Source organism: Artibeus jamaicensis, unplaced genomic scaffold (genome assembly GCF_021234435.1).
Source record: "Artibeus jamaicensis isolate MK-2021 breed Jamaican fruit bat unplaced genomic scaffold, CSHL_Jam_final scaffold_916, whole genome shotgun sequence".
In the NCBI taxonomy this organism is placed as follows: domain Eukaryota; kingdom Metazoa; phylum Chordata; class Mammalia; order Chiroptera; family Phyllostomidae; genus Artibeus; species Artibeus jamaicensis.
In genome coordinates, this window is record NW_026522059.1 from 48613539 (window position 1) to 48635211 (window position 21673).

The following is a 21673-nucleotide window of genomic DNA, read 5'->3' on the forward strand; positions in this document are numbered from 1 at the left end:
GTCCATATTTTGGAGAGGCCAGGCCAGTGATCCTAGGAAAGTTTGTGATAAATTGGAAGAATCATTATATGATTCCATGGATTGGAGGCCAAAATGATGGCAAAAACTGGATTTAGTGAAAATGAGAGAGGGAAATGGAAAGTCTAGGAGATTCTAGGCAGAGAGGAAAATATCTGTGTTGATTTTGGAAATAAAGTAAGGAGCCATGAAGTTAAATGGTACAGAAGTGGAGGTGTGAGAATGGTTTGTAGCTTGTGTGAAATTTGCCAGGTTCTGGACGAATAGGTGAAGGGTAGGCCCTAGGGGATTTGTTTTAAAATTGAGTAACTGTCCTATTGAATATTAAGGGTTACTGAGTGTTTCAGATTGTAAGACGCATCAGACCGTACGATGTATCTAGGTTTTAGAGGAGAAAAATAGGAAAAAAGATTTTGAAGCAAAAAATGTGGTAAATATTTAGTAACATAAATAGGCCACTGCCCTGCACCACCACCACCCCCCCTCCGCCGCCACAAGCCAGATAAACTACATTCAGACTATAACACGCAGCCCCCTTTCCTCCCAAATTTGGTGGGGGGTGGGAAGTATGTCTTACAGTACGAAAAATACGGTATGTACTGGTGTGTACATGGGAGACATAGGACCACATTGGTTGGGAATGAGAACAGGAAAGAGACTGGCTGAGGACTGTGAGTAGGGATGCTTTGGCATTCTAGAAAATAGTACCTTTTAGTGCCTTTTAAAAGATGGACATAATTCTATTCTTTAAAAATCATTAGAGAGTGTATGTTAATGAAATTGAACTTTTATGAACTTTCTGATTATGTCCATTTATTTAATAGTGTTCTTGGCTAGGAATAGAAATCTCATTAAATAAATATAACATTTTATATAAATCTACCATAAATGTTAATAAAGTTATACATATATAAAAATCTGAGATAAAGAACAATTTTAATATTCTCTCATATATAAAAACATGAAAATTGTCTATTTTAATCTTCAAAATTAGAAAGATATACTCCAGAGTCATATATTAATCATTATTTAGCAAATAAGTTTGCTATAGCATACAAGCTATAATATCCAATGAACTATGTCACTTCCTATTAACCTCTGTTAGTAGGAACACAAGCTAAACAAATACTAGAAAAAGTTATTACTGTGTAAGCAAATGTGTTATTTTTAGATTATCTACTGTTTGGTATTATTCATCCTGCTGTAATATTAGCAAGAATAACTGAAATTTCTCTATCAAATCAAGATAGGAACCATTAAAAATTGCAATCAGAGAACTATTGAAAAAAGAAATCTCAACTATTCACTTTGATATGATTTCCTTGTGATTAATTTATGTCAGTATAACATTGATTAATTAGAAATTTATATGCATATTCTGTACTGTTAATATTTGGTACAGTGCTTTCTTTAGTGTTTTCATTTTGAAAGGCTTTTAGATTCAGCATTTTCTGGGGCAGAATTTTTTGAGGCAATTTTGTCTTTTTATAATTTGGAAAAAGCTGCATTTGAATATGTGTAGTGCTTATAATTGTGAGCTTTTTGCATTTACACTGATGTTCTTTTGTATAGGAGTTAAAGTTCCTCGTAATTTTCGCTTGTTGGAAGAACTTGAAGAAGGACAAAAAGGAGTAGGCGATGGTACAGTTAGCTGGGGCCTTGAAGACGATGAAGACATGACACTTACAAGGTGGACAGGCATGATTATTGGGCCACCAAGGGTCAGTGCTATAAGTTACATATTTGTTTCTATTAATATTTTTGTACTTTACAGTAAGCATTTTATTTTATAATATTGATATTGAAGTAATCATACTTCGAAGAGAAACAATTATTCCCTTTTCATTTTGTATACATTTATTGATGCTTCCCTTGTGCATATAATACTTGATTTTCTGGAGGGTTTAGGGGAAAAGATTGATATTGTCATTGCCATCAAGGTGTTTGTAGTTTAGTAGAGAAGAAAACAAATGACAGACTCTAAATATGGCAGAGAAAGTTCACTAAGGGACTTTAGGGATATGTTTCTTTTAGCTGCAATAATGGAGGAAGGTGGAACAGTGGAGGAAGTTGCCTTCAGAATGAGCCTTAAAGAACTAACTGGTAGGATTTCAGAAGGTGGTAATGGGGATGGAGAATATTCCAGATAGACAAGAGAAAAGGTGAGGAAATGGAGGGGTTAACTGGCAAGAGCAAACAGTCTTCCCTGATATATATTAATTACTAACCCACTGTGTATAACCAGTAATTTTTAAATTTGTTTCTCTTCAGTGCATGTTGCTGTTTGCTTTGTGATAGTTGACTTACCATGTAAATGCTATAGGCCTCAGTTTCTTCAGCTATAATATCTATTGAAAAGTTATGATTATTGCATATTTTCTAGTGATGTTGGGAACAAGCCCACTTGTTCCCAACAAGACTTAGGCTTCCTGAAGTTTGTGAAGTTTCATTTTTACTCAGAATTTGTTCAGATTGAGAAATTTTTTTCTACATTGCATTTCTTACTCACAGGTCCTACTTAACTGTACTCCTTGCAGTGAGTCATTGAAATATGTATTGTATAATGTTTTGACTTGCTGGAAGAAACACACATTTGAAGGTCTTTTTTACTATTTTGCTACCTTGTGATGTGGACACTGGCCTGCAGTGTCCACAGTGTTGTGGCTGAGACGAGACAAATTTACATGGACTACCAAGTCATATGGAGGAAAAGGAATGGTACGGCCACTCTCTCAAGGGGAGAAAAAGCCTCAGAGTGTCTCAACTACTCTCTCGGGGAGAGCACCTTGATCCTTGCCTTGACAAGCTTTTATTGCTTTTTCCTGGCACATTACGTGATGTGTAACTCATTTACTATGCACAGGTTCACTTTAGGTGGTTACCTTTTAGAGAAAACAAAGGAGAGGATGCTGCTAACCACATCACAGAAGAAGGATATTTGCAAATTCAAAGGGAAAAGTGGTTGAACTGGTTACTCTCATCCTTGGAAGGTTTAGCATAGACTTTAGGAAGTTACTTTAAAGATATTAAGTAAATGAGACTTCCAGCCAAGATGGAAGCATAGGTAGACACACTGCCTCCTCGCACAACCAGAAGGACAACAATTACAAACAAAAACAACCAGAACTGACAGAAAATTGAACTGTATGGAAGTCTGACAACCAAGGAGTTAAAGAACAAACATCTATGCGGACCAGTAGAAGGGGCAGAGATGGGCAGGCAGGTAAAGAAGACTCGTGGCAAGGCTGCGGCTGGCGGAACAGGGCAGACAAGGTGGTGGGCAAGGTGGCGCCCAGCGGACCCAGGGAGGCAGTGGTTGGTGGGGTGGGCAGTCCCACATTTCTTCACAGTTAAACTGGGAGGAACAACGGGGAGCAAGACAGACCGCACAGACCGGGGCCCCAGCTCTGGGAACTAAAGCCTCAAACTTCTGATGGAAAACCCCTGGGGGTTGAGAGGTGCAGTGGGAGAAACTCCCAGCCTCACAAGAGAGTTTGTTGGAGAGACCCACAAGGTACTGGAACGCACACAAACTGACCCATCCAAGAATCAGCACCGGAAGAGCCCATTTGCTTGTTAGTAGAGGGGGAAATGATTGAAATCTGGGAGAGAGGGTAGCAAGCCATTGTTCCCTCTTGGACCCCTCCCCCACATACAGCATCACAACACAGAGACATGGGTTACCCCGCCCTGGTGAACACTGAAGGCTCCTCCCCTTATTATGTAACAGGTGCTTCAAAACAAAAAAAAATGGCTCAAATTAAAAAAAAAAAATCAGAGCTCCAGAAGAAATATAACTAAGTGACGACAAGATAGCCAACCTATCAAATGCACAGTTCAAAGCACTGGTAATCAGGATGTGCACAGAATTGGTTGAATTTGGCCAGAAATTAGATGAAAAAATGAAGGCTATGCTAAGTGAAATAAAAGAAAATGTACAGGGAACCTATAGTGACAGGAAGGAAACTGGGACTCAAATCAACGATGTGGACCAAAAGTAAAAAAGCAATATCCAACCAGAAAAGAATGAAGAAACAGAATTCAAAAAAAATGAGGAGAGGCTTAGGAGAGATGAGGGGTGCCAACCTCCAGAACATCTTTTAAATGTTCCAACATCCAAATTATAGGGATGCCAGAAGGAGAAGAGGAAGAGCAACAGACTAAAAACTTATTTTAAAATATAATGAAGGAGAACTTCCCCAATCTGGCAAAGAAAATAAACTTCCAGGAAATTTAGGAAGCTCAGAGAGTCCCCCAAAATTTGGACCCAAGGAGGAACACACCAAGGCACATCATAATTACATTACCCAAGGTTAAAAATAAGGAGAGAATCTTAGAAGCAGCAAGAAAAAAGGAGACAGTTACCTACAAAGGAGTTCTCATAAGATTGTCAGCTGATTTCTCAAAAGAAACCTTGCAGCCAAGAAGGGGCCAGAAAGAAGTATCCCAAGTCATGAAAGGCAAGGACCTATATCCAATCCAAGATTATTTTATCCAGTGAAGCTATCATTTAGAGTGGAAGGGCAGATAAAGTGCTTTTCACATAAGGTCAAGTTCAAGGAGTTCATCATCACCATGCCCTCATTATATGAAATGTTGAAGGGATTTGTATAAGAAAAAGAAGATAAAAAATATGAACAGTGAAAGGACAGCAAATTCACAGTTATGAACAACCACACCTAAAACAAAAAAGCAAATCATGCAAACAACTAGAACAGGAAAGGAACCACAGAAAGGGAAATCACATGAAGAATTATCAACAGGGGAGCGAGAGAGAGGAGGAAAAGGTACAGAGAATAAGTAGCATAAATAGTAGGTAGAAAATAGGGGAAGGGTAAGAATAGTATAGGAAATGTAGAAGCCAAAGAGCTCATAATAATGACTCATGGACGTGAACTAAAGTGGGGGAATGTGGATGGGAGGGTGTGTGAAGGGGGGGAATAAGACAACTGTAATAACATAATCAATAAAATATGTTTCTTAAAAAATCTGATGACACTGAAATAAATTTAGAATCATTAAAAATATGCAGTAAATGTTTTCTGCCTCAATTCAGTGTGAGGCAGTTTTAGCAAAAAGCAAGTCTCAAAGTGGCCTAGGTACAATGCAGGCCTGATTCCCCATGGGAGGACTTATCCATGGGCATGGATCCTGTGTACTGGACCTTACTTTCCACTAGCCTTTTTGAGTGGGAGCTGGGTCCATGCCACACAAAATGGTCTCCTGTATCTCCCCCCTTGTTTTTAGTTAGGACTGCTATAGATCTCGCTATAGACCCCACAAAGCTTGCTACTTGCTGGTCTCTCACATGACCCTGGGAAAATAATTTGCAAATGTGTCAAAGTACACAGAGCATTATTAAAATCTGTAAGCAATCGGAAAGACCCACAGCAACTAGAAAGACCCACATTCTCAGATTAAGCCCATTAGTCATTGTCAGGCAATAATAATCAAATAGTGTATAACATTCAGAGAACTATGAGGGCTTATTTAGAGTCAGGGTCAGATAGCTAAAGGGCCATAAAATTTTGGGGAAGCAAATTCACTCTATGCTTGGACCCTTATCATTTAAATTGAGGGTAGTAGCAAAGCAGGTTTCACAGGATTTTATGCATTCTTTTTAGGCTCAAGGGCCTAGAGGAACCTGCCCTTTCCAGCACAGGGGTGCACCCACTTCCCGCATTGTTTCAGGCTTAGGTGGATCAGGGGAAGTAAGGCAGCCAAGAAATTAGAAGACTTCTTGCAGACAGAATGAGGACTCAGGCTATGTCAAAGCTGAGTGACGAGGGTTCATCACCCCATTCTTCTATAGCCCACCACGTCCTTTTCTGAGGGCCCCCTCATGACCATGCCTGTCTTATGTCATCCCTCCCTTGAGGAATCTTTCTGGTGATGGGCTAACCAGTCATGCACTGGGAGCCAGAATGAAGTAAGGTGGGCAGAGCTCCTGGAGATGAGCTTTGTTTCCTCAGTGGCTTAGTATCCCAAGGTCTCTCATTTAGCCTTAGCCATGGGGGCGTTCACAGTTTCTGAAACCAAGAAGGGCGGTTCCCAACCTCATCTCTCCCTCTTTTTTGTTTGTGAATGCAGTTGTAGTTGTTAAGCCTATGAAACCTACTATTTACTATTCCTGAATGCAATCTTGAGCAAACAACCTCCATATACATTGTGAAGCACAAATAAGGATTAAGACAAGGAAACATCCAAGGGCTGCCATGACCCAAACTTGTAAATTCAGTCCATTGAACCAGTTTTTAGAGTTAAGCTATTTTAGATTATTGTGGAAGGTCTGGAACACTTTTTGTTCGGTAAGGCTTTTAATGTCACTGAGCTGCTGGTGGAGCTCAAGCTGAGACTGATCAGTTCGTTCTTTGAGATTGGTAGAGAAAGCCTCTTTTAGGTGATGTTGAATATTGCTCCAGGAGTATTGGCTAGATTTCCACTGGAGCATAGTAATGCTCAGCTTGGTAAATCCAGTATCACAGGTCAGCTGTTGGCCAGTCACTAGTGCCTCCTGGTACTCGCCGATCCAGTTGAGTGCTGATTCAACTGCAGAAAGGCGAGTCGGGATATCTTGATCAATCTGGGCCTGTTGAATCATTTCTAAAGTAACATTATAGGGTACTGAGGGGTTGGGTTGTTGCTCTCTGCAGGAGGTGCTTGAGCCTTGGCCCCTGTCATTGGGGCAGGCCCCATCCTCCTCCATTGGCATACTCAGGCCTGTGAGTGACAGTGTGGGTGTCCATTTTCCTTCTGGTTGTTCAGGGTCAGCTGGGCCGTCTGGTCTGTCAGTCAATCTATTCTCTGCTCCAGGTAGAAGAGCTTGGTGTCTGTTTCACTGTGATAAGGTTTTACTCTTTTGGCTGGTAGCCAGACAGGACCAGTAGGAATGGAAACACATGCATACCCTCTCCCCCAAGTTAAGAGGTCTATAGGGCCTCGCCAAGAGCCATCTCCCAGCGAATCTCTGTATAAAACCTGAGGATAAGATGACTTTGGCCCTTTATTCTGAAAATGTTTCTCAATTAGAGTACAAAGTGATTTATCACAATTTAGAAAACTATATGTAAACATGACTAACAATCAAATTTGGGGGGAAGGACTCATGACTCCCCCTTTTTTGTTTTTTAAGAAGATTTTTAAATGTATGATGATCCTGTTCTACAATTGCCTGAACTGTTGGATTGTAAGGTTTTTCTTTTTATGTTGGATATTCTAATGCTGAAGGAGGACCTGAGTAGAATGGCCAAGGCATCCAGGGCCATTATCAGTTTTAGTTTTCCGAGGCCATCCTAAATGACTAAAGGCCTCAATCTAATGGGCTTGTATGTTTTTAGCAGATTCTCCTGTTAAAGCAGATGCATGTAGGGCACCAGAGTAAGTATCAATAGTTTTCTCTGAGGCAAAACTCTCCCACTGAAACCACTGTAAGGGCTGAGAATTGTTAATGACTGGCAGGGAAAATACAAAACACTCATGATCCTTTTCTGCTAAAGGGATTGTAAAGAAACAGTTCTTTAGATCAATAACTAAAAGTGGCCAATCCTTTGGAATGCAAGCTGGATTGGAAACTCCTGGCTATAGGGGGACCATATAGAATGTTGGAGGGATTCATTGATTTTTCTTAGATCATGAATAAGCCTCCATTTGCCAGATTTCTTTAGTATAACAAAAATAGGCCTATTCCAAGGGCTGTTAGAGGGTTCAGTATGACCTGCTTTTAATTGTTTAAATAAAAGGCAGGTCTGTTCAAGTCGCTCTCCTTTAAGTGGCCACTAATCAACCTGTACCAGTGTATTGGAGAGCCAGGTAAGTGGCAGGGGAGTAGTGTGAACCAGGCTCCAAGTGGTGGCTGAGAAATAGCCTCAGTTTGCCATATGATCTCACCTTTAACAGGAAGCTAAACAACAAAACAAGCAAGCAAAATAAAAACAAAGACTGAAAATAGAGAATAGGGAACAGAGGGGAGAGGGGAGGGAATTTCAGGGGAAAAAGGGGAGGGATTTAGAGGAACAAGTATAAAGGACACAGGGACAATAACTAAGGGGGGTGGAAATGGGAGGGAGGTGGGGAGCACTGGGGGGGGGCAGGAAGGGAGTAAAAGGCAGAAAACTGTACTTGAAAAATAATTAAATTGAAAAAAAAGTACCTTTTTTTTTTCTGAAAGATAGGCCCCCTGTTGTTTCTGGAAGCTGCAAAGAGTTTAAGCAGCAAGTTAATTGCCCTGCTGTTCTTTGGACCTGGTAGCTCCTAGGTTCTGAGTTTTCAAGGAAAGTGGGAAAGATGAGTGGTGCTCTGCTCAAATATGATTTTAGACAAAAGTGGTTATGTGCCAAGGACCTTTCTGACTCTATTGACTAACCATGCACTCCAGGAGAATAGCCAGTTCTTCCCCAAGGAAATGATCAGTGTTTATAGGTACTGAGTTAAAAAATGGCACTTAGTCTTCCATGGAGGAGGGCTAGTTGTCCCTGGGAGACAGTCCACCTATATTTAATTTTTATAATAAAAGGTCACAGCTCTGGCATCTGGCATAAACAAGGAGGATTTTTAATATTTCTTTAACACGTCACACCTCCCCATCCCACTTATCATGCTTTAGATCAACAAATTTATGAACACACTGGTAACTTTCAGAAACAGTTTTCTCTCTGTTGGCAAATACATTTACTTTTTTTTGTTAATTCTTATTGATTACTACATTCCTCAAGTGTGTTCAAAAGTGAGCTGTCCCATTATCTAGTGCCCTTGACAACTGTAGGGAGGCTGGAGAAGAGGGAGGGAGGATGCTAAGCTCCGCACGGCTTGTTCTGAGGACCGAAGCAGTCCCTGGGCCTTCAGAAGGATTCAGAGTGGTTAAAACACACATTTTCTCATTATTTTCCTTCCTGTGCTCTTTACTGTCTGAGGGAAGTGAAAATTTTTTTTAAACAGTTTAAGTTCTTCCTGAGTAGAGTCCTTGTGATGTAACATTAGAGATCTTATTCTATTTACCAGAGGTTTAGCAGAATATTTTGAGACTGAGCTATTCAGAAACAAAACAAAATTCAAGCAAACCAATATTTTTCAGATCATATCCTCTAAAGGAGGGAGTGAGACACTGACCTAGAGCCTTATCTCACACCACCTGGTGTTACTTCAGCTTCTGCCCAACTTTTTCCTAAATAATTAAGTCTAAAGATCCCTTATCAGGGAGACATTCAGCAGCCTTAAGATGCTGCTGAATTACATGAAACATTGCTCCTGTTCCTTAGAGAGCCCATTCCCCATGGTTGAGGGTTCACAGAAACCTTCAAAAAATTTTTTTAACAAATAGAAGAACTTTTTCTGAAATTCCTCCTGCTGCAAGCACGGTGTTTACAAAACCATTCTCAATTTCGCTTTTTCTCCACCTGCACCTTTAAATCCTTATTTAGGTGGACGGAGAGAAAAAGCAAAATTGAAGGGACTATAACAGGCAGCTTAAAAGAAGGAATTTGCTGAGATGCTTGTAAATAACCCTGTAACTAGTTGCTTCTTTTAAAGTTGATTAGAGGGAAAGTCTTTGCTCTCTCTCCCAAGCTTAGATCTAGTTGGGGGTTGTGCTGAGGTGATGGGCTTGTGAGTGTTTCTGCAGTGTGCCTCTTGCGTGGACTTTTGCTTGCGGCTGGTGGGAAACCTAGTGTTCTGTCCTGGTGCACGTCCAACTAATCCTCTTATAGCAGTCTTTATTGAGGCGAGCGCCTGTGTGGCTCTTAACTGTTCAACATGTGCCCACGATATTTCATCAAATACTTGATGGGGAGAGCAAGGTTTCTGCTTACTAAAGAAGATAAAGTTGCAAGTCACTAGAGGGGGTGACTTAGGAAGAAAACCCTTTTCCTTTGAAATCCAACACACTGTATGACCTAACCGAAAAGCCCTCGGTGTCGTTGGCCCTTACCTGGACTGATGCACGCGTACTCAACCAAGTTGGTGTGCTGTTTATGACTGCTTATAGCCCTGAGTCCCTTTATGGATGCTAGCTGAGGTGGACACTGGCCTGGAGTGTCCACAATGTTGTGGCTGAGACCAGACAAATTCACGTGGACTTCCAAGTCATGTAGAGATAAAGGGATGGCACAGCCACTCTCTCAAAGGGATAGTTCTCAGAGCACGTCAGCCACTCTCTCCAGAGGAGAGCGCCCTGTCTCTTGCCTTGACAGGCATTTATTGCTTTTCTGGGCACAGTACATTGAGGATGATCCTCATTTACTATGCACAGGTTCGCTTTTGGTGGTTACCTTTTACAGAAAACAGAGGAGAGGATGTTGCTAATTACATTTAAAAAAAAGATGTTTGCAAATGCAAAGGGTAAAGTGGTTGATTTGGTTACACTCATCCTCAGAAGGTTTAACATAGATTTTAGGAAATTACTTTAAAGATATGCAGTAAACATTTTCTGCCTCAATTCAGGATGAGGCAGTTTTAGGAAAAAGCAGGTCTCAGAGTGGCCTAGGTACAATGCAGGCCTGATTCAGTGCGGGAGAACCTATCTGTGGACATGGGTCCTGTTTACCAGACCTTGCTTTCCATTGGCTTTTCCAAGTGGAAGCTGGGCCCACACCACAAAGAACGGTCTCCTATAACCTTGTGATGGAAACTGTTCATTGATTTTTCCTATTGGATACTGTTCAGAATTCCAGTGGATCATTACCAAAGAAAAATGGATCAGGTAATTAGCCGTGCTAACTTTATTTATTTATTTATTTATTTATTTATTTTAAAGACTTTAGTTATTTGTTTATCTTTAGAGGGGAAGGAGAGAGGGAGAGAAACATCAGTGTATGGTTGCCTTTTGTGCATTTCCTGCTGGGAACCGGCCTGTAGGAAACCAGGCCTGCAATCCAGGCATGTGTCCTGACTGGTAATTGAACCGGGATCATCCTCTGGTTTGCAGGTCTGTGCTCAATCCACTGAGCTACACCAGCCAGGCCTATTTATTCTTTAATTTATTTATTTTTATAGAGAGGGGAAGTGAAGGAGAAATAGAGGGAACGAAAAATCAGTGTGTGGTTGCCTCTCACCTGCCCCCCTACTGGGAACCTGGCCTGCAACCCAGGCATGTGCCTTGACTGGGAATTGAACTGGCAACCCTTTGGTTAGCAGGCCAGCACTCAGTCCTCTTAGCCATACTAGCCAGGGCAACAGTGCTAACTTTAAAGGATAAATTAATGTAAGTTTTATATTTTCTGGTATTCCTTTGCAAAATTTGTTTACACTACTAAAATAACAAACTCCCCCATCCCTCCACTCTGATTTTGCCATAAGACTTTTGAAGAAGGCAATATAATAGTGATTAGAATTTTTTACATTTTATAACTTAGTATTTATAACCTTGATTTTCACTGCCTGTGAACATTATTACCATGTCTATTATGTTTTAAAAAATGCCTTTTATTTATGAGCATCTTAATGAATAGTTTGAACATTTGACAGTCTGAATTGATGGAGTATAAAGTGGAAATTATTTAGATTATTTTTTTCCCTAGCTACTACCTCCAGTGGACTTTAATAATAGTTTTGTACTTATGTCTAAGTTCCTCAGCGATTTTTGTGGACTGTTTCAAGCATAGTTGCCAAATGTGGAAGAGCATCTTCTACATTTGTCTTCTGCTTGATGCCTTATCCAGTTGTGGTTACCAGCAGGACTCTCCAAGCCAGCTGTCTTTTCTGGTGTCACAGAGGTGCAGGAAGCTTCTGTGTCCAGGCTGCACCCAGTGTTGGGGCAGACACTGTTCTAGCTTGTGGGAGGTTAGGGCCTTTTTGGCAAGGGGGGTACATAGACCAGAGCTGCTGGCTGCCAGGCCATGCTTCTCTTCCAGTGGGTCCTCTGCTTTCTGTGGGTGGTAGTTTTGGAGTACTTTCTCACTCTTGGGTGCTAGGAAGAGGCAGGAGGGGAGTACCTTGCAAAGGCACAATACACACCTCCCAAGCCAGACTGCTCACTACATAATGATTTTCTGTCTTGCATCTTTTCTCCAGTTATCTCCCTCACTGAGGCATATGGGACTAGGATAAGGTGAGTGGTCACAGAACTCATTCATTTGCCATCTAATAAAACTACCAGGGCTTGTCTTATATTAGTTGTTTTCTATTTAGGAGGTGCCATATTTAGAACAATTTTGTTCTTAGCTTTAGGTATCCACTTTCAGCCAGGGTAATAGGAAAATTCTTATCTTAACATACTGTTATTTAGTTAACTGTTTTTGGTTTTTTTTAATGTGCTACTGATTAAGAGTACTGTTTTTTTTGTGTGTTATCATAGTATCTATTTGGATTTATATGAATTAGCAATTTCTTTTACTCATATGTTTGTGTGTTAAATTTTATGAAGCAACATTTTTTAGCCATTAGAGGTTTAACTACGTTTCCTTATCGGTATGTTTCTCTACATGCAAATAGAAGTACTATACCCATCTTTTGAAGTTTTGAGAATTAAATGAATTTATAATTAGATAATAGAATATCTGACTGTAATGCATTCTTAATAATTATTCGTTCCTTTTACTACTCTGTTCTATTTTATTTTATTCTTTGTTAGATAATAGAAATACTTGACTGTTAATTTAAAATTTAGAGGTAAAAGAAAAATTAACCCAAGGTATCAAAAGGTGGTATGGTTTGATTCCCAATCAGGGCACATGCCTGGGTTGCAGGCCAGGTCCCCAGTAGGGGGCACGTGAGAGGCAACCACACATTGATGTTTCTCTCTCTTTCTCCTTCCCTGCCGCTCTCTATAAAAGTAAATAAATATCTTTAAAATATATTTTTTAAAAAAGGTAGTATGATGAGCACTGAATTAGATAATAGGCTAGCTTAAAGTTCTTCAACTTTTTTTAAAAAATTAAGGTATAATATACATATAATAAAATGCGTAGATCTTAGCATGAGTTTTGACAAATGTGTACCATGTTACCCACACACTTACTGAGATAGAGAACATTTCCATCACCCCAGAAAGTTCCCCATACCCCTTCCCATCCCTTTTCCACCCCAGTCACTACTTTGTTCACCCTATAGTTTTGACTGTTGTAGAACTTTGTATAAATGGAATCATGCAGTGTGTTCACTTACCAATTTGCTTTTTTGGACTAAGCATAATTTCTTAGGTAGTCATCTGTGATGTTCCATGTAGTAATAGTGTTTCTTTTTATTGCTAAGTAGTAGTTTACTTTATGGATATGCCATAATAGGCCCATCAGTTCTCTTGTTCATGGGTATTTGGATTTTATCTACTTTCTGGCTATTGCAAACAAAACTACTATTAGCATTTTCTTATACAAGTCTTTTTGTGAGCGTATGTTTATCTCCATTTCTCTTGCTTAGGAATGGAATTTCTAATTCATAGGGTAGGTGTATGCTTAGTTAATCTTCATAAGAAAATGCCAAATTGTATACAAAATGGTTATATTATTTTTTGACACCCAGCAAATACGAGAGTTCTGGTTGTTTCCACAACTTTGAGTATCTTTAGTGTTATGGAATTTCTTGGGGCTATTATTATTATTATCATTTTCTTTAATGCAGATTTTCTGGACAAGCTGATGTTCTTCCAGATTGGAGAACCACAGACTAGATGATTTCCTTGAGATCTGATTTTAGTCCTTTTTTGTACTGTCTTAAGAGCTGATAATATTATTAATATATGTTTACCATTGAACTTTGATGAGTTTTATATAGGTGTTTATTTTATACAAGATCATTGCATATATTTTAAACTATATGAGTTTGATATCCCAGATCTGATCTCTACTTAGAAGTAACTCTTAAGGGAAAGGAAGCTATGGTTCAGTTTTGGTAAGTGAAATCTGTAGAGGGATGGTTAGTGGCAGCACCCACCCCCAGGTTATTGTAAAAACCAACAGACATTACATTTGTCCCTTTCATTAATTTTTACTTTTGTATTTTAATTGTGTACCAGTAAAGTAATCAAGTGAGCAAATCATGGTGATAAAGAAGACTTAATTATAGGGCATGGAAGTAAGCCATAGATAATCTAGTCTTTAAGTCTAATCATTAAGTCTAATAATCTAATCATTAAGTCTTTGGTATGGTGGTGTGAAACTTCTCAGTTAAGAAAACCTATTTTAAAATGACGTGGAAACATAAAGCTCGCCATTTTATCTCTGAATTCAGATAATGGAATTTAATGAACCACAAAATTAGTAAAGTAGTACTGGAAATACAACTAATAATGGGCATGAAATATTTTCTTTCTGTAAGATAGTATAGTATAGTGGTTTTCCTTTTGCTAGAAGTTACTGATTGCCTTGTGAGTGGGATAACCATATAATTTATTGTCCAAACAGGTTCTTTTGAAAATGAAAAGAAGCACTATTAATGTTAATACTAGGACAGTAGGAATAAACAGAATTGTCCTGGACAAATGGGGACCTTTATATGTGCGTGACACAGTCAGATAGTTCCTTCCTCAACAATGTAAACTTTTTAGAAACCTGAATTTAAGTGGTGTACTTTTTTCTTTTGTTACAGGCGTTGTATGTATCACAAAAAGCAAATTCTTATCATTTCGATATGACCGTATAGAATTGTTTTATAAAATCTCTACTATTAAGTATGTTTGCTGCATTCTTCTAGTTATATAGATCAAATAAATTTGAATGTAGAAAAGTAAATTCTTGATCACATACACAATGACATCAAGTACATTCAAATTGTACTTTTCTTCTTTATTAGCACTTGAATATTATTGTTTTTTTTTTGCCTTCTAGACAAATTATGAAAACAGAATATATAGCCTGAAAGTAGAATGTGGACCTAAATACCCAGAAGCTCCTCCATCAGTTAGATTTGTAACCAAAATTAATATGAATGGAATAAATAATTCCAGTGGAATGGTAAGTTAAAGTAGTCATTTTATTCTTATATAACCTATAATATATAGTTAGGAGAAAGTTAAAATAAAAGGATCTATGTTTAGATGAAAGTCTAAAGAAGTTTATTTTACGTTGTTTTTCTTTTATAAATCAACCCATCCTTACAATCTTCATATATATAGGTGTGATAGCTACACTTCTCTTAGGGTTTTGTTAATTGCTTCAGTCATAGTTCACTGAATCCTTATTTGTTGAAAAAGTGACCATTAGTTTCTTTTTTGAATGTTACTTTTCTTTGGGGTTAAGTTATTAATATATTTGGTGAGATTAAAAGGATGAATATTTATGAAAAGGGAATCGGCATGTCTGTATTGAAAGAAGGAACAGGTATGTCTGTATTGAAACAAATAATCATAGTTGTTGTACACTGTTATTTATTTAAAGCAAATAAACCAAAATGACACTCTCTACCTGATTCACATATGAAAGTTGGTAGAAATAGCTAAATTTCCAATATGAATAGATTATTAGATTCAGACTTAAAAGTTCAGACTCTTTGAGGTGCCATTTTGAGATCACACTTACATGCAAAATATATGTTAGGGATCATAGTAACATATTAGAATGAACTTTTATTCATCTTAGGAAATATTACAGAATATTGTCAGTATTCTTAACTTCTGTGTGCTCATCCTTATTCCATCCCTGTGTTCTCTTTCTCCAGCAAGGTAATTAACATCTTGAAAATTTTCTTATATATTTACTTACATTATAGTTTTACTTAATTTGTCACATATGTACATCTATTGTTCCTCCCTCCCTCTTTCTCTCTATCTGTGTAGCTAAAATCACGAATTTATATCTGTACCTCAAATTCTATTCCAATGCTAAAGGGTTTGTTACAGATTTCATCCTTCTCATATTTGTAATTCCTTCCTCTTACAGTGAAGGATTTTTCTGAAACACAGATTGTGTCATATCACTTATGTGCTTTGGAGTTTTTAATGGCTTCAGCCACAGTGTTCATGGTTCTTGCCATGACTCGTCAGCTGACAGTATGTACTGCTCAGCACACCTTTTATTGGGCTCTAAGACCTTTTGCACTTTCTGTATCTTCCTGTCTGGACATCTCTACTCTGGCTGATTTTAACAGATTCTCAAAAAATCTGTTTCTTAAAGAAGTTTTTCCTGAGTCCCCAGTCTGAATTATATCTCTTGTTACTCTGCTCTGTTATATATAGTGACATTGTTATTTTCCTTTGTAGCAGTTACTGTGAACTTATTGTCACCTTTCTCTTGTTTTTATTTTTGGTGTTGCAAAAGAAATATTTCTAATATACAGACTGGTTTTAGAGAATGATATAACCAACATCCTCCACCTATTTTGTCACATCTTAACATTTTTATCTTATTTGTAATAGATCTTTTTAAAAGACTACATAGCTAATAAATAGTTAATTCTGTGTGTCTTTCCCCAGTTTCCCCTTTCCCTCTTTCCTCAGAGGTAGTCCCATCTTGAATTTGCAGTTTATAATTTCTGTGCATGATTGTTGTGCTTTTACTATGCACCTGCGTATACCTCTATATTGTGTCATTTTTGTGCAGAATCACATGTCACTGATTTTTTGGATTTACCCATGTCGAGTCATGCAAATTCGGTTTTTTTAACTGTTCAATATTCCATTTTTCACTTGCTGAGCATTTAGGTTTTTTTAGTTTTCTCTGAAAAGATTGTACAAGTGTTCTTGTACCTTAAAGCAGTGTGCCTCTCAGGACCTGGTGTTTGTTTATTGGATCCAATGTTGTAGATAAATACTGTTGTAAAATGTAATAAAATTAAATTACTAGAAAAATGAAACAACAGAGACAAAAGACAAGTTCTGATTTTTTTTAAGTAAAAATTTCTCTGTTAAATTGCTCTAGATCTCTTTGATCCCTACTCTGAATTCCTATGTTTATCTTGTCATGGACTAGTAAAAATCAATTCAAGATCTAACACTGTTCTATGGAAACTACTTTGAATAGCACTTGCTCCAGGGCATACAACTAGAAGTAGAATGTCTGCTGAGGTATGGGGGCTTATCTTTAGCTTGATTGAACACTGCCAAGTTGCTTTCCACAGGACTGTGTTTATGTCTTACTAGCTATGTGTAAAAGCACCCGGAGAATGTACATTCCCACCAGTACTTCGTAATGTCAAGCCGGAGTGGGGATTAGAAAACAGTAAAATATATACTGATTTTAATTTATTGGAGTGTAGGTATGTGTGTAGAGGATTGATGTAAGGCAAATATATTGGGAATGAGTTTTTCCCTTGCTTGATAACTAAAATTTAAATTATTAATGTTGTAACTAGTAAGTAGTAGGGAATTTCACATTGAGTCTTGGTGATTGTGCCAGGATGATTTCAAATACTTTAAGGTGATTTATGGCTGAATTATGGCTGTTGCTTTAGTCATTTTGGTTTATATTAACTTCATAGAACCAGTCAGAATTATTTTTTGTGGGTGGTTAACACTGTAAAGTATAAATTACAGTGTTTTATGCTGTAAGGTCTCAAGTTTTGGAGGTTATTGAATATTATAAACAGATAAGATCCAGTTTTGTTCTGACATGATAATTATTTGCCCATGCTTTTTTCTTCTGTCTCTTTTTTATTCTTCCCCCCAAATTTGTATACATTCTTTTGGTATTTTACAGAGTTTGCAATCACTTGTATTTATTTAACTGTCTTTTAACTTTACAGCTAGAAGTATTGGTTTCTGCTTTGGAAAACTTGGTATTCTTTTGACTTATTTTATAAATTTGTTCACTTATGGGATCTATTTAAAATAGGCTAATGGAATTGCTATTCTTCTAAGTTAAAACATTAGAAGACGGATTTTTAAATATGTTAACATTGTTTCAATTATTTGACAGATTATAAAAATTATTTTTCTGTTCTATTTTTAGTTTTATTGTTACATAATTTACATACTGTACAGTTCACTCATTTAAAGTATTTAATTCAATGTATTTTAGTTTTTTACAGTGTTGTGGACCTATTACCAGTTTTAGGTCCAGTTTGAGAACATTTTTAACTGGCCAGAATCCAGTTTTAGAACATTTTTGTCATTCTCAAAGCAACCTCCTTATCCGCTCGTTGTCACTTTCCACTCCCCACCTCCCTCACACCAAATAACCACTAAATTACTCTCTGTATTTATAATAGATTTGCCTATTCTGGATTTTTTGTATAAATGGAATCATACAATATCTATTCTTCTGTGACTAGCTTCTTTCACTTAATCTGGTATTTTCAAGGTTCACTGATGTCGTAGCATTTATTAGTACTTCTTGTCTTTTTACTGCTGAATGCTATTCCATTATATAGTGATATCACATTTTGTTTATCCTCTTATCACCTGGTAGATATAACATTTTGAGGAACTGCCAGACTGTTTTTCAATGTGAACATACCATTCTACATTCCCACCAGCAGCATCTGAGAGTTCCAACTCTTCTGCATCCTTGCTAGCAGTTGTTACTGTCTGTTTGTTTTTATCTTTTATTATAGCCATCCTACAAAGTGTATAATAGTATTTATTTCATTGTGGGTTTGACTTGCAATGCCTTGATTAGGCTGATGAAGTTGAGTACATTTCCAAATGCTTATTGGCCACTTGTGAATCTTCTTTGGATAAATGTTCATTTAGATTCTTTGTCTTTTTTTTTTTTAAGTGGTTGAAACAATAGGAATTACTATCTCACAGTTTCTGTAGTCCAGGAATGTAAGTCCAGCTTTTCTGGGTCATACGGCTCTCGGTCTCATAGGCTGCAATCAAGAAGTCAGCCTGCGCTGTGGTCTCACCTGAGTGCTTGACTAAGGAATGATCCAATTCCAGCCTCAGTCTTTTGGTTGTTGGTTGTGGATTTTTGGACTGAGGACATCAGTTTCTTGCACACTGCTACCCAGAAAGCCCTCTTGGTTCCTTGCCATAAAAGCCTCTCTTTTTAGAGCAGCTCACAACATGGCAGCCAGCCGACTTCCACCTGTGAAACAAGGAGTAAAAGCAAGGAAGAGTAAGAAGTGAGAATATTTTTGTAATTTAATATTAGAAATGATATGTCAATAGTCTGTTCATTAGAAGCAAGTCACTAGGTATAGCCCTTACTCAAAAGGAGGGGTTCCATAGAACATGAATATCAGCAGTTGAAGATCTTTGTGAGCCATTTGAACAACTGTCTTAGTGTGGGCTGCTGTAACAAAAATGGCATAGACTGGTGTGGCTTAAACAATAGAAATTTATTTCTCACAGTTCCGGAGGCTGGGAAGATCAAGATCAGGGTGCTAGCATGGTTGGATTTTGTGAGAATACTGATCCTTTTTGTATTGACTTCTTTTCCTCACATGGAAATGAGACAAGCTCTCTAGCCTTTCTTCTTAAAGGGATACAAATCCCATCATGGGTACTCTACCGTTATGACCTCATCTAAGCCTAATTACTTCTCAAACACCTCAGCTTCTGATACCATCCCTGTAGGGCACAGGTGGCAAACACAAGGCCCACGGCCAAATCTGACCCTCCACCTTATTTTATCTGGCCCTGCACCTTGCTTCTGCTAGTGGCAGCCTCATTCTCCCTTAACTGTTAAGGAGTAGTTACATTTATACAGTCCTAAAATTATATTTGGCCCTTTGAAGGCAACTGTGAGGCTGATGTGCCCCCCTGCCTCCCGCCCCCAGTGAAAATGAGTTTGGCACCCTTGCTTTAAGAGTTGGGGTTTTAACAAACCAGTCCATAAAAGCTGCCTACCGTAGTCTGCCCTTGCCCACATTTTAATTGAGATAATTTTATTACTGAGTTTTAAGAGTTCTTCAAAGAGGCTCTGATCAAATGTATGAGTTGCAAGTGTTTTCCTACTCCATGGGTTTTTCTCTTTGCTTTCTTGATTGTGTGATTTGCAACACAAACATTTTATATTTTGATGTAACCATTTTATCTTTTTCTTTTTTCTCTTTTTCTTTTCTTTCTTTTGTTGTCGTTGAATGCACTCTGTTATATCTCTGAAACCATTACAAAATCCAATGTTGGGAAGATTTACTCCTGTTTTCTTCTGAGAATGGCTTTTTAACAATTAGTATTTTTTAAATCCTCAGCCAAGGATATCTTTTTTACTGATTTTTAGAGAGAGAGGAAGGGAGGAGAGATAAATAGCCAGACAGAGGTGTCAATGTGAGAAACATCAATTGTCTCCCATACATGCCCTCACCAGTGATGGTGAGGACCAGTGCACCTAGGTATGTGCCCTGACCGGGAATTAAACTTGCAACCTTTCTCCAACCGATTGAACTACCTGAGCAGGGCTCTTGTAACAGTTTTGTAGCTTTTGCTCTCAATTTGCTCTAAATTTGTGTTAATCCATTTTGACTTAATTTTTGTGTATGGTGAGAGTTAAGGGTACAACTTTATTCCTTTGCATATGGATATTTAGTTGTCAAAACACTAATTGAAGAGACTTTTTACTGTGTATTCTTGTAAAGATCAGTTCATTGTGTATGTATGATGTATGGATTTATTTGGGGGCTCTCAGTTGTATTCCATTGACAGGTACATTCATCCTTATGTAAGTACCACCTCCTTGATTACTATAGCTTTGTAGTAACTTTTGAAATTGGAAGAACTTGGTTCTTCTGTTTCACATTGTTTTGGCTATTCTGGGTTCCTTTCTTTGTCATATGAATTTAAGGATCAGTTTGTGCACTTCATTAAAAAGAGTTGAAATTTTGATAGAGATTGTATTGAATCCATAGATCATTTTGAGGAATATTGTGGTCTTAATCAATACTAAGTCCTCTGATCCATGTGATGGAATCTCTCCATTTAGTTAGGTCTTTAATTTCTGCCAACAATTTTTTTTATAGTTTCCGATGTATGGGTCTTGACACTTCTGTTACATGTATAGCTATGTATTTTATTCTCTTTTCCCTACTGTATCTAGCACTGTTTTCTTTCTTTGATTTTTCATATTGTTCTTTGCAGGTATACAGACATACAGCTGGATTTTGTGTGTTGATCCTGTATCCTGCATCCTTGCTGTACTTGCTTATTAGTTCTAATAGTTTCTTTAATGGGTATCTTAGGATTTTCATTATATAAGATCATGTCAACTGTAAATAAAGATGATTTTACTCGTTTTGCTACCTGGATGCCTTTCATTTCACTTTCTTGCCTGATTGCCTACTTAGAACTTCCAGTTCCATCATGAATAGCAGTGATGAGACTGGAAATCCTTGCCTTTTTCCTGATATCAGGAGGAAACTGGTCTTTCACTGTAAAGTATGATGCTAGCTTTATATTTTTTATAGATGCCCTTTATTAGGTTTAGTTCCCTTCTGTTTTTGAGTGTTTTTATTATACAAGGTTATTGTATTCTGTCAAATGCTTTTTTGTGTCTGTTGAGATAACCATGATTTGTTTTTTTATTTTAATGTGGCATATTACATTGATTGACTTTAAAGTATTGAACTTGCCTTGCATTTCTGGGATGAATCTCACATGGTTATGGTACATGATCTTTTTTTATATGTTGCTCAAGGTCAACCATGGGTGAGAGTTTATGGCCTTCTCGGGTCTTTAAGTAGCCTGTGCACAGCCCTATACATGTGTGGTATTCTAGATTTATAGGCATATTTTAGAACTTTTCAGCGTACCTACAGACATCAGTAGATTCCTGTGAAGTATTTTGATTACCTTTCTGTTTGTCCTGTTATTGACTCCCCTGGCAGTAGGGATGTTAAACAATTGACACTGCTT

At 37.8% G+C, this 21673-nt stretch overlaps 1 protein-coding gene across 3 annotated transcripts in view; it reads left to right on the plus strand.

The window, feature by feature from the left end:
* UBE2V2 (ubiquitin conjugating enzyme E2 V2) overlaps positions 1–21673 on the plus strand; it is a 57616-nt gene that overhangs the window by 32892 nt on the left and 3051 nt on the right. For 2 of the 3 annotated variants that reach the window (XM_037133569.2, XM_037133570.2), the window contains exons 2-3: positions 1591–1739; positions 14772–14897. In XM_037133569.2, the coding sequence (XP_036989464.1) occupies positions 1591–1739; positions 14772–14897 (275 nt within the window). The remainder of the gene's footprint in view (positions 1–1590; positions 1740–14771; positions 14898–21673) is intronic. The other variant, XM_053661070.1, reaches the window with a different exon arrangement.